The sequence below is a fragment of the Canis aureus genome, chromosome 3, assembly GCF_053574225.1.
Source record: "Canis aureus isolate CA01 chromosome 3, VMU_Caureus_v.1.0, whole genome shotgun sequence".
Lineage (NCBI taxonomy): Eukaryota > Metazoa > Chordata > Mammalia > Carnivora > Canidae > Canis > Canis aureus.
In genome coordinates this window covers 43,971,101-43,984,876 of record NC_135613.1, presented here as the reverse complement: position 1 = coordinate 43,984,876, position 13,776 = coordinate 43,971,101, and the positions used below count along the sequence as shown (strand labels likewise).

The 13,776-nt window shown below is 40.4% G+C and overlaps 1 protein-coding gene across 2 annotated transcripts in view; it reads right to left on the bottom strand.

The window, feature by feature from the left end:
- Positions 1-1,226: 1,226 nt before the first annotated feature.
- Positions 1,227-13,776, bottom strand: part of AK4 (adenylate kinase 4) — a 68,024-nt gene continuing 55,474 nt past the window's right edge. Inside the window, exons 3-5 of one of the 2 annotated variants that reach the window (XR_013376418.1) lie at positions 12,229-12,401; positions 8,538-8,735; positions 1,227-7,211 (exon numbers count right to left, since the gene is read on the bottom strand). Coding sequence is in view for 1 of the 2 variants with exons in the window: in XM_077892148.1 (XP_077748274.1) it covers positions 7,097-7,211; positions 8,617-8,735; positions 12,229-12,401 (407 nt within the window). In the remaining variant the exon portion in view is untranslated. The remainder of the gene's footprint in view (positions 7,212-8,537; positions 8,736-12,228; positions 12,402-13,776) is intronic. The other variant, XM_077892148.1, reaches the window with a different exon arrangement.

Here is a 13,776-nt window from a genome sequence, read left to right as displayed (position 1 = left end):
TGTCTCCATTATAAGCCAGTGATTAATTCCAACAATTATGTGTAGTTATCTATTTCCATCTCTTCCAGGAGACTAAGAAAGTGAAGGGTGAAAATTGGGTCTTACTCATCTTTGCATCCCCAGAGCCTAATAGTGCTTAATAAGAGAATCAAAGTTATAACTCAATGACATGATATACTAGTCTTAGGCCCATTTTGTATCAGTCAGCATGGACTAAATTATGCTGTTGTACCAAACTCCACCCAAATCCCAGTGGATGATAAAAACAAAGGTTCACTTTTCATGCACACTACTAATCCATCACAGAATAATCCTGCTCCACATCCATTTTAGAATCCCAGTTGAAAGAAGAGCCCCAGGACACTGACAGTCTCATTGGAGAGGGAAAGAGATTGATGACCATGCTCTGGCTCCTGACTTCCACTTAGAAAGTGGCACACTTTATTTCTGCTCAATTTCATTGGCTAAAGCAAATCAGTATGTCCAAGCATAAAGCCAATGGGGCAGAAATGTAAAACTCTCCTAAAGGGTGAATGGCTTTAACATTAATAAAGACTACCGACATTGCCATCATATCCAGTTTACCTTTCCAGGGACATGGAGCCTGTGGAACATGTTTCTGTGGTTCCTATGTCAGCTGACTTTTGAACTCAGCTAATGGGAAGCCTCTGCAGGAAACTGGAGAAGGAGGTTAGAAGCCAGGGCATCCTCCGCACCCACAAATCATAGAGAGGCTTCTGCAAAGGCTGCATTTCCTCCATGGCTCTAGCTTCCACTAGCCAGGCCTGCTGACTTTTCTGCTTCTGCTGAAAAAGGTCCTGGACACTATGACCTTGGACTCACACACTCTGATCCAGTCTCTTGATCTGCAAAACAGGGGGAGAATCTACTCACATCATTCAGTTGTTTCAAGAACAAAATTAAAGAATGTTTATGAAAATATGTAAAGAATAAAGTGCTAGACAAATAAGGTGCTTGAGTGTATACGAAGTGAGGTAACATGGTGTTGCAGAAAAGGAGACTGGGGATCACAATGCTTATGTGTTCAGGTCTTGCTCTGCTACCACTGTCACCTCTTGCAGGTGACAGTGTGTTGTTCTCTATTCTCCTCATCTGCAAATTGGAGATAGCACTGTTGATAATGAAGTGGCTGCAGAATGGCATAAATGAGAAGATGTATACTCTCGAGTGTAAAAATCTATACAAATGTTAAATTAATGCACTAGTTATAAGCAGAAAAAAAAACCTTTATTTCTATCAAATTAAAAAGTAGGAATCAATCTTCAAGCAAGATAACCAAAGTAGTCAATAACACAATTTAACAGTTAGGAGAGCATGTACAGATTAGAATACAAGTTTAGATACTTTTAAGCATGTACACCCAAATCAAAAGGGCTGACAACTTTCACACTGAGGAGAAGCAATGACTCATCATAAACACACAACTTCTGGGAAACTGGAGCTGACTTTTCACAGGACAGTAAACAGAAGTGACAAGCTGTCATTGGCTTAGAGAACAGATTTGAGCTTGATAGGGGTCACAGTGAAACACCATTGTAATGCAACAATTTCCCCCAGAGATCTGTTCATCTCAAAAATAGGAATATATAAAAATCAGTAGTACAAATTCTCATGAAACTAGAAAAGCCCTCTAAGCCCTAACACCTTGAAGCTTACATAAAGAGGTTTTTTTCTTCCCTTTACTTCTCTAAATTAAATAGTTTTTATTTAGTACATTTCTGACGTTACAGCCAAAGCTTCAAAACGAACAGTTTTATGAGATGGAATTAGACACACATCAACCTCAGGGAGAATTTCAAGGTGCGCTGCTCCTTGGCAAAGTTTTCAACAGGAAACCTTTTTATTTCCAGAATGACACTGTTGCCTGGAATAGCTTAATTATTACCAGAAGGAATACATACCCATGTCATCCAAGGACTCTCATCCTTTTGGAGATGTTTACCATCTCTCCATCTCCCTCTCTCCCTACTTCTCCCTCCCTCCCGCCCCAGATGCACACACAAACACACTGATCAAATTGGGAGGATTCCCTGAAGCATACATACGGATAATGGCATTTATTTTGGCAAGACTTGTGCAATTTGTTAAAAGAGAGATAAGGTATGGCATTTATGAACAATTGTAATTATAGTATATCTCAACAGATGCAGGAAGCAGATTTATCTTCATAGTTGAAACACAGCTTCATGGTTTCCCGACATCTGGGTCTTGTAACATTTTTCATCTAGAAACCAGACTGAATCAGTTATATGTGGAAAGGGATGATAATTTATGACCAGACCACACCTCCATTTTAGAAAAAGTCTCCGTTGCTAAGTTCTTCTTTTGAGACACTAAATAGACAAGGGAGTTACTAAAAATGCAGGGGAATTGAAAGTAATTCATACTAAGAACGTGACTTGGCCTTATGAATTAATTGCATTTCTGGAAAAACTGTGGGAAGAAAAAATACTGAAAGGTAAATATCAAAGTAAATGAAAGGTAATAAATGAAATTATCAGGTAGATAGGAATGTCTCCCAAGATCCTGTAACTCAGCAGAGTGCAGATGAGATGTATGCCCTCTGTTTATACAGTGTGCAACTACCACCGGGACCCACTGAGTGCTCATTTCTTACCTCAGCACCAGAGCACCAAAAGCAAAGATTCCAGGTACAAATAACACTGTTTTACCCATTAATTAGTATGGGGAGCTCCAAGGAGGAAAAGGTACAAAAAAAGCGCCTTTTTAAATTTCCTGATTAATCCCTATAGGTACATGAAAACACAAGTTTAAGTAAACAGGATGTCTTCAGTTTTTACACAAAGAGGCAGGATAACCAAAATATCTATCATGTAGGGTAATTGTTGAGGATTTAATTAGACAATGCATATAATATGCTTAGCATGAAGTACCAATCAATAGTAATTACCAAGACTCCCAGCAGGCTGATAAGCTGTTTAGCCAAAGTCAAATACTGAAATCAGTATACAGTGAACTGAATTTTATAAAAGTCCTATTTATGATTTTGCACAGGTACCCTTGTCCCTACAACTATCCTGTCTCAACATTTTAAGTGGTAGGAGAAGCCACAGCAGTACCTCTTTCCGAGAATCCTCCTCAACCGTGGCTCTTACCTTTTTCCTTCCCTACCAAAAAGAGCGGCACAGCCTGGGTAAAGCTGGAGCTCATGTGAGCTTGGTTGCTGGAGGGTGGCAAGGAGTGACCTTGGGGAAGGTAGGAAGCGTTTCCCCCAGTTACTGCCAGAATTGTGCACGACAAGCAGAGCCACCATATCGGATGGCAGGCAAAGGTGTGAATTTGGCATTCAGAATCATGTTGATGTGTAGTGTGATATAGGAAAGATGGTACAAAAATCAAGGATTACCCTATGTTAGTGGCTCAATGGCCTTCTGTTCACCAGTCAGCACTTCAGGAAGGGCCAGTCTTTTATCAGGGCCTTATTAGGGGGTAAGAGTGAGGTACTGATTTGTTCTGGTATCAGGGGAAAAAAGTGAGTAGCATGTGGAGATCTCCCAGCAGCCCAGGTCCACAGTGAACACTGTAGCTGGGGGTGGCTCAAGGATAAAGGTCCATTCAGGGGTATAACACCATGAACACCAAAAGGGTAGGTGAGGAACATGAACCTGACTCCTCCACAGATTTCACTTGGACACAAGCCTAGCCTACTTCAACAGCCATTCATTTTATAAGTGAGTAGTTATAAAAGATCAAGGCTCAGACCTTCCTCTAGCAGCTCCCTTTGCTTAAGCAAAGGGGGGAAAAAAGGAAAAGTCCTACGTAGAGCTATGTCACTTTTGCTCCTTTTGATGTGAGGCCGCTTGGAGCTACTAACAAAATCAAGCAGGCTCATCACCCTGGGTTGCCTGGGATAGGACACAGTAAACATCCAGGAGCAAAGTCAGGCTGCAGGTTAGGGAGCTGCAGGTTAGGGAAACCTGGGTGTGAGTCCTGGCTGTGCTGTTTACTGGCAGCAAGAGCCTGGGCAAGATGCTTCACATCTCTGACCCCTGCCTTCTTTGTTTATAAACATGGCATCATGCCTATCCCAAAGGGTGCTTGAAAGATTAAATGGGATGTTTGTAAAGGTCCTAGAACTGCTCCTATCACCCCCAAAGGCCTTCCATAAATGGTACTTATTTTATGTATGCCTTAGTGTTAAGAGGATATTAAACACAGCAATGTTTCCAAGTTCTAAGTACGTGGGAAGCCTGTTCAGGATAGTGGAAAGCAAAATGAATTCAGAGCTGGCTAGAATATCAGAATACGGGGACAGGTTAGGAATCATAGGGACAAACTACTTCCTTTGCATAACTCTGAAGGAACTGTATGTGTGGCAGTAGAAGGAAAACGAAGGAAAAATGTTCCTTTTTGGGCAGCCCAGGTGGCTCAGAGGTTTAGTGCCGCCTTCGGCCCGGGGCCTGATCCTGGGGTCCCGGGATCGGCTCCCGCGTTGGGCTCCCTGCATGGAGCCTGCTTCTCCCTCTGCCTCTGCCTCTCTCTCTCTGTGTCTTTCATGAATAGGTAAATTTAAAAAAAAACTTAAAAAAAGATGTTCCTTTTGTTTTTGTCAAAATATTTTCAAGGGAATTTTAATTTTTCACAAAACTGGAGGAAAACCTAGAGAGCTTGTTGAAGAAAATCAGACACAGACTTTTTAGGCCAGTGTGCATGAAGTAAGTTATCATCTTTCAAAGACCATGGGAAAGGTGTCTGTCTTTTTTATTGGTCTCACCAAGCACAGGACCCTCAATTGCTGGGCTGCCTCAGAAACAGCAAATGCCTCTGACACACTGAAGGACTCTAATGCTGACTGTAACAGTCTGTTTTGCTGGAGGAGAGGAGGCAAGGACAGAGGACTAGGGCATGGCATCAGGGACCAGCCATTTCCCATTTCCCGTACCTCTCTCACGAACTCCAAAGGGAGTCTGTTAAAGACCAAAGAACTAAGGGAAGCATTTGTGAAGATCTGTCTGCTTCTAGTAGGACACAAACTTTCCTTTCTTGAATTACCCATATAATAGCCTTAACGCTCTACTTTTCCTTGTTTGTGGAAATTGTCTCCATGGCAATACTAATCTGAATTGTGCAATTTTCCTCATTTCACACTTGTTTTCTCTATACCTGGTTCCCCAGGATACCTGAGCTGTACCTATCTGTCTGATTTTCACCCTGATCCCACCAACTGACATTCAAACATGGCTCTTCTGAAGCACTCGGAAGACTGTATCACGCACTGATGTTTCATGGACCTGAACTGGGCACTTCTATTGCATAAACCTAAAAAGTAACATGGTGATTCAGAGAATGAGGAGGAGACCAGTCTATGTTTCCACTAGGGAAGTCAAAGAACAGTCACATGAAGGAATAGAGGGAGAGGAACTGGCATGGGTGGGGCAGTTTTTGTAAGGAAGATGCAATCATTACTATACAGAACAGTTATGCCAGGGAATTAACTGGAGATTTGCTGGGACATCTTCAGAAAATAAATAACACATTGCAACACAATTGGCATGCTGAAATAGGTTTTGTTTTGTTTTGTTTTGTTTTTTTTTGCCTCTCCAGTATGAAAAGTTAGTCAGAAGTCGCTCCCAGGAATAGCAAAGGACCTTCCTTAGGGACAATCACAATGCACGGAGAAGGGTATTTATTTTTAAGGCAACAGGAATAAATTTCATTGTCCTTCCCAGAGGAGAGCAAGAATTACATTAGGTGGCCACCAAGTCTGGAAAGTAGGCAAATCTTTAATAAATGATTTATTGATATTACAATTACAAAGAATGACAAAATTGTATTATCTATATTTCTAGACTTAATGGCCACCCCATAGAAAGCATCTTTGGAATAGAAAAAAAAGCTCTAAGAATTTGTTTTCCCATAATCATCAAGCTGTCATACTTAATCTGGACACAGCTAGTGCAACATTTTCCTCAACCCACAGGCTCCCTTCCCCTTACCAACTATTTATAATATGCTTGGGTCACTCACAGGAGAAAAACACTGTCAGCATCAATATTTAGCAGCATCTCAAAATACATTTTTTTTGTCTTGAATAAAAAGCTAAACCATTCTTTTAGTGCAATAATTTCATATGGTGTTATTACATCTATACACAAGATATGATCCTTTAACATTTATGTCGGTAAGCATCTCTTTTTTTTTTTTTTTTTTTTTTTTTTTGAAGACTCCCAAAGGCTTGGAGGATTTTACTTTTTCACAATAAAAGCAAAGGGCAGTGTCACCCCATAAGAGTCAGCCCAGCAGCGTAAGTAGACCCTTTGCAGAACTCTGTTCCTGGTGCAGGAAGCGATCTGACGCCCTCCCCTCGCTCTCAGTTCTTAGAAAGGGATCTGAGAGGGATAAAAGCAGTAACTATCTGTATTGCTTCATAGCCTAGGAAGGGAGAAAACAGATGTAAAAAAAAAAAAAAAAACAGTTTAATAAAAATAGTAGAAGCCAAATCCTTTCATTCCAGGATGTCTGCAAAGGAAAGACTCTATGGAGCATGGATGCAGAAAAGGTATCACTCCTAAGAGAAAAAAATAACTTGTGGACAGTCACTCAAGGCCAGAGCAGCAACCACAAAGAGCAACTGGCTTCCATCGCACAGTCATCAGGAGGGGCACCTACCAGAGAACTTGGGACAAGGCTGTGGCTACTGCCCTGGGCCTTTTCAGGCCTCCTGATGCTGTGGTTCAACAGCTTTTGGGGGACAGGGAAACCAGAGGCCGACAGTGTCACGTGTGAGAAGGCTACTATGGCAACAACATGACGATTGTAAATCAGCGAGAGTTTGGGTTAGACGCCGTTGGAAATTCAGACTGGACTTGCTTTCCTGTGAAGTGCTTGAGATGTGCAGAGGCATCTTAGACACATGTAGGTGACCCTTCTTGTGAAAGGCAGAGAGGAGCCTCTTCAGGAATGCATTCTACTCATTCATTTTCATTTCAGTCCACCAGTTAAACTAGAAAAGACGCTGAAAGCTATCCCCACTAGCTTCTAACTTGGACACGGCACCAATACTACACATACAACTGAATGAACGACATTTTCCTGGTTCTTTCATTGGGCGGGCTCAGTATGCTTCTTTGGACTGGATAGGGGTGATCTTGTTTGAGAAAAGTGTGTAAACATAGGGCCAGATTTTGTTAGTCTCCGTTCCAGAAAATTGGTGGAGCACTCCTCGGCTTCTGAAAAACAAAACCCAACACATGAAGGCATTTTAGTCTTCCTTATAACATGGTATTGGAACAGGTGAAGATCCTGGATATACAGCAAGCATGATCTCATGGTCTATCACACACACTGCCAAGTGCCAAAGCAGCCCCCTCAAATCTATCAACACCCGCACTGAGCGTTTTTACAGTTCCGGCATGCTTGCCATGACACCGCCCCTCTTCTCCTGTTTAAAACATAACCAAGAGTAACATTATATGAACAATCCCAAATCTGCCTCAGTATGCACTTTCAAAAAACAAATCATTGACAAACTCTGGTACTGTAAAACCCTTATCACTTAAAATAGATCACAAAACACAGAATGTATCATAACGACATGATCAAGAATTTCTGATCTAAAGACTTACTAAAGTATTTGGGAGTTAAAAGGTCAGCAGGAAAAAAAAAGGTCAGCAGAGGCTGTAGACAGCTGTCCTGAATGCAGTCTGCACTGCACATGGGTTTTGCTCAGTTTGCAAGATGTTAAAAATGTTATTTGTTGCCAATATAAAAACTGGGTGTTTTTTTGTCTCCCCACATAGCCAGATTTCTGCTTCTCTTGAAAAACAGGGATCACTGGCCACTCTGGGCCTGAGTACCCTGTGGTAATAACTGGCTAGAACCATAGGAGCTGTACAGTTCAACTGTCATTCAATTGCCCAGATTAACATCCCCCACGGGGTCTGACACTCATTTCTAGTAACTGCCTGGCCCGTGCAGCCATTTGAATTTGTCATCTGTAGCTTATAGCTTTAGCCCTTTTTGTTGTTGTTGTTGTTAAATTCCCTCTAGACAGGGACGCCTGGGTGGCTCAATGGTTGAGCATCTGCCTTTGGTTCAGGACATGATCCCCAAGTCCTGAGATCGAGTCCCACATCAGGCTCCCTGCAGGGAGCTTGCTTATCCCTCTGCCTTTGTCTCTGCCTCTCTCTGTCTCTCTTGAATAAATAAATAAAATCTTTTTTTTTTTTAATAAATTAAATCTTAAAAAAAAATTCCCACTAGGCATATCTAGGCAAAAGTACCCTTCTAATCTTCTATCCAAATGAGATATTTACATGTGGCAGTATCAAAATATAAACCATTATATTTCAGATCCTTGAAAAGAACGATGACAATAATCCTAGACAGAATTTTACAACCACACAAAGATGATCAGGTTTTGGTCCCTGTATTACAAGAATTTCAGCATAAAAGACCGGACTGTTTCTCTCAGATACAATCCCAGCATTTCACTGGACTCCCAGGGAGATACTGGGCCTTTCAGGTTTATCTAGCTTAAAGAAACACCACCCTACCTCAGCCTGGCGTCCTTCCCACTGTGCGCCACACGGTTCTAACAGACCGTCTGCCATGAAAATGTTGAAATACACTCACTTGTATAATTCAATGACTGGCTTTGCCACATCCTTGTACTGCCTTAGCCTGGCAGCCACTGCTTCAGGTTTATCATCCTCCTGCTGGACTAATGGCTCACCCGTGATGTCATCAATCCCCTACAAATACCAGAGACATCAGTTAATACAGCCAACACCTGGGTCATTCCAAAAAAAAAACTTTCCTGTGCAAAAAAATCCATATATTCACCTTTGACCCTTACCACATGATGAATCAGGCCTGAGCGACAATGGTAACAGTGAAAGTAATTGAAAAAGAAATAGCACTCTTAACAGTAATGTTAACCTTTTGTGAGAGCTGACACGAAATCTTTATGAACTTCTCAGATCTTTCCAAACATGTTCCAGTGCTCTTGATAAATACTTTATTTCTTTATTTTTATTTTTTTAAAAGGATTTTATTTATTTATTCATGAAAGACACAGAGAGAGAGAAACAGAGACACAGGCAGAGGGAGAAGCAGGCTCCATGCAGGGAGCCCGATGTGGGACTTGATCCCGAGACTCCAGAATCACGTCCCACGTCAGGCTCCCTGCATGAAGCCTGCTTCTCCCTCTGCCTGTGTCTCTGCCTCTCTCTCTCTCTCTGCATCTCTCATAAATAAATAAATAAAATCTTTAAAAATGAATAAATAAATTAATTAATTTACAGTTTAAAGCTCCATGCTGCCTCTTCCAACAAAAAACAGCCTTTAGACAATGTCACTCTGGCTCTCTAAACATTCCTCAAACTGCCTTCTTTTCTAAAGTTTGAATTATTAATATGGAAAATCGAATGTCTAGGGAGTGCCTCGGCTCAACTGGTTGAGCATCTGACTCTTGGTTTCACTCAGGTCATGATCTCAGATTTGAGATGGAGTCCTCCTCCCCCACCAGACTCTGCACTCAATAGGGAGTCTGAGATTCTCTCACTCCCCCTCTGCCCCTCCCCACTCTTGCACACTTTCTTTCTCTAAAATAAATAAATACAATCTTTAAAAGAAAAAAAGAGAAAAATGTCTCAAAAATCAACTAGTTTCCTTTGGAGAACACAAATCTAGGAGAAGGCATCTCAGCCTTGCCTCTGCTAGCTTTCAAATTCTTCCCTGAGATTAAGCTTACTCAAGTTATTTTACTAGCTCACATAATGACGTACCTAAAGGTAGATTAAAATAGGCATGGATTATATACCTATGATAATCAGGAACAAACATTCTGAGAATAAAAAATTACAATTTAGAAACCCTAATTTTTTATGTATTTTAACCTCTTCAGGAAACGTACCTACTTATAAACAGCAACACAGACATATAGAGGATCTTGCTTCAATGTCCATGATTCTTACCCACCAGGGGAGACAGTCACAAGAAACAAATCTATCCAGAAGCAGGCTAGAGCAGAACCAAAAGGCTCAGGAAACTCAACTGGATAATCAGAAACCAGTTATAAATTTGAAACACACTAAAATTCCATTATAGCTCAGGGCCTTGGCACATAACTTGTACTTATGATTTATTGGTGAGCCCCATAATCATCACATGTGTTTTCCATGGTTGTTATCCTGACCCAACAGGTGAGATGGGGGTGGGAGAAGGCTGTACATCACCTATATTCTCTTCAATTTTATTTTACTTAGAGCTGCAAAGCTCAGAAGTCATTTCCAGGACCTCAGATCACTAGTAAATATAACTTTTTTTCTAGAAAAAGCAGAATGATGCTAGGATGACAGCATCCCTCCTTCTGGGAGAGCTGGGCCACAGTGGCTGGTAGACAAACACTTTCACTGCGGTCTTTGGAGGCACCACTGTAATTGCAGGTGTTCTTTTAGGATACCCAGTCTTTGAATAACAACTCAGTGTTAAAGGTTCTCAAACTTTACTAGAATCTTTGCTTCAGCAAGTCTAGGCAGAGCTAAAATGTGAAGTATCTGTGCTGGACTTCAGTGCATATTCAGAATCCTCTTTACCCCTCCATCTGTTTTTCCCCCCATACTAATTTCTTGAGAGATAAAGGAGGAAGGGACCTAAAAAAGGAATTCCAGAAGTATTTATTAGATTTTAAAAAGAAGACTTCAAAAGGCAACTAGTGCTTTGCCCAAATGAACAAGACTCACTGGAACTTTACCATATCTATGGCACTCGGGAGCTGGAAAGGCATCCCAGCTCTTGAAGTTGGTTTTCTGTAGTAATTATTGACTGACTATAATCAGGTCTACCAATTCCATATACATTAATCCAATACAACGGAATTGTCACCCCTTCCACATTTGGATGATCGCAAGTAACAGTAACTAGAGGTAAGAATCACATTGAACTAATTCATGTCTTTACCAGAAAGAACAAGCTTTTTAAATGAATTTGTTCACTTAAAAAGCTTCTTTAAACATGTACCTTTACATAGGTTTATTTCATGTAAACACATGTCATTTTTGGAACTGTTTATTCTTCTAGTCCTCCCAGTCCCTTTACACCCTCACCGTCATCACTCCCATGATATCACCCACTATGACCCCAGGTCTTTATTCAGGCCTAGCCCTATTTATCCCTGCTCTTATGAAGCTGGAGAGCACATATCCACATACAAACAGATATGTGTAAAGAAGGAGGGTCACTGTTTTCCAAAAATGGAATCATTGTGCTATTTACTTTTTTTTTTTAAGATTCTATTTATTGATTCATGAGAGACACACAGAGAGAGAGAGAGAGAGAGAGAGAGGCAGAGAGAGAAGCAGGCTCCATGCAGGGAGCCTGACATGGGACTCAATCCCGGGTCTCCAGGATCACACCCTGGGCTGCAGGCGGCGCTAAACCGCTGCGCCACCGAGGCTGCCCAATATTTACTTTTCATATTCAGTAATACTTGGAGGAAATAGTACTTCAGATTAAAGCGGAAAGCATGAAGCCATTCTTTTCACTGAGTACATGATATAGATATTCCATGATATAGATATTCTCTCGTTCATTTAGTCATCCCCTGTAAGTGAACATTCATTTCTGTTTTCAGATTTTGTTTTTTCTCTAAAATCATTACTGAAGTAAGCATCACTGTACAGGACCTTACCTGCTAATGCTTTCATTTCTACAACCTATACTCCCAGCAGTGGGTTGAATGAAATACATATTTTAAAATGTTAATGTACATTGCTAGATTGCTTTCTAAAAACACTATTAGGGGACACCTGAGTGGCTCGGTTGGTTAAGCATCTGCCTTCAGCTTAGGTCATAATCCCGGGATCCTAGGAACACACCCTGAGTCCAGCTCCCTGCTCAGTGTGGAGCCTGCTTCTCCCTCTCCCTCCACCTGCTGCTCCCCACTGTTTGTGCTCTCTCTTTCTCTCTGTGTCAAATAAATAAAATCTTAAAAAAAAATTAATTAAAACACTATTAAAACATTATATGCCTAATAAAGATGAGAGTGCCATTTTCCAGATCCCCACCAGCAACAGATGTTATAAACCTTAATTTGCGTTTCTTGACCACTGGTGAATTAAAAAATTTCAAATACCTGTGGCCATGTAGATTTGCCCTCTTTTGAATAATCTATTCATATCCTTCCTATATTTTACAACTTGCCTCTTTCTTGTCAGTCTGTAAAAGTACTTGGTATATTCTTACATGTACGTGAGGTGGATTGAAGTCCAGGTTATATACCCTTCCACTAGGAGGGTGAATCCAACGTCGGCTGAGACGATCTTTGAGTGTTTCAAATGGAATGTTCAAAGTGATCACTAGATCCAGCTCACAGATTTTGTCCAGGGCTTCAGCCTGAACTAATGTCCTAGGAAAACCTAAATGCCAAAAACAAAACATAATCAAATGCAAGACATTTCCCAATTCCAATGAGTCAATGAAATATTTTCAGTTGATAGAATAATCAAATTTATACGTATACCACCCAGAAAGAAGTTTTTATCAGGAATTTCCAAATTTTTATTTGGAACCTCCAAAAATTTATTAGAAGAAAATAGGCTACTTTATAACCCAGCTTTGGCATTTGAGATACTCCAAGATTAAGGAGTTACACGACACAAGTAGAGAGTGCCCTAAATTAAAAAATCACCAAATTAGTCCTGACTTTGCTCTTAACTACTCATATAACTTTAGGCAAGTCATATCACCTCCACTTGCTCTCCTATGAAAGAAGCAAAGAACAAAATTATATTTGTGTTCTTTTATAGCTTTAACAGCGATTAGTATATTAATCTTATGCTACCCCCCAAATTATAGATATATATATATGTATAATTATATATCATATATTTTTTTATCTGTTCCCTACTGCTTGCAAAACTCAACTGTGGTCTGTAATCTAGCACAGTAACTACAGAAATAAGAAAAACGCATTTAGGAATTTTATAGCAATTTCACAGTAATTTTAAGCCTCCTGAATCTAAAATTTACACTTGAATTTATTTTAATTTTTCCAGTAATTCACTTACTGTATTTGATAAAAGGATTGCTGCACAGTGGATTAGAAGGAAAAAAAGAAACTCAGCTTTCACTACACATAGTTCATTCTAGGCTTCCCTTGGAGCTTATTTTCTAATTTCTCCCATAAGGGAAATTATCCAATGGTCCCCGCAATATCTAACTTGTGATGTTATTTATTATAGAAGGGATATAGAGTAAGTTACATCTCTTCCAAAAAGACACAAGAATGAAGAGAGCCAAACCTGGGGCATGTTCAAACTCTACTGTTATGACAGGGAAAGAAAAAGCAAGTTTCAACAGAGGTGAGAAAAAGCTTATCTTGCGGGCAGATATCAGTTCACTGGCTATGATGTGCCTAACCCAAGGTACTCACATGTTCCCAATGGGCAAAAGGGTTACTCCAGCATTACAGGTAACACCAGAAGAAACTGCTTTCACATGCTCATATGCTGTCTTTTGTGACCCCATCATGCATTTGGACTGGCCTCAACATAGAAATAGGTATTTCTAATCTTGCAGCCCAGGTGCTGCTTCTTGTACCAACAGCCATCTACTTGTACTGTCTCCTTCCTCTCATAGTGGCTTTATGCCTAAGCATCCTCTTCACAAAAAAGGTGCCCACATGTTGGGAAATTATGTGGGAAATACGTTCATGTGTTTTTTTCTGAGGTGGGAACATGAGTGATTCCTTTCCACTCTTCTAGTTTTTAATATTTTTTAATTGAGCATATA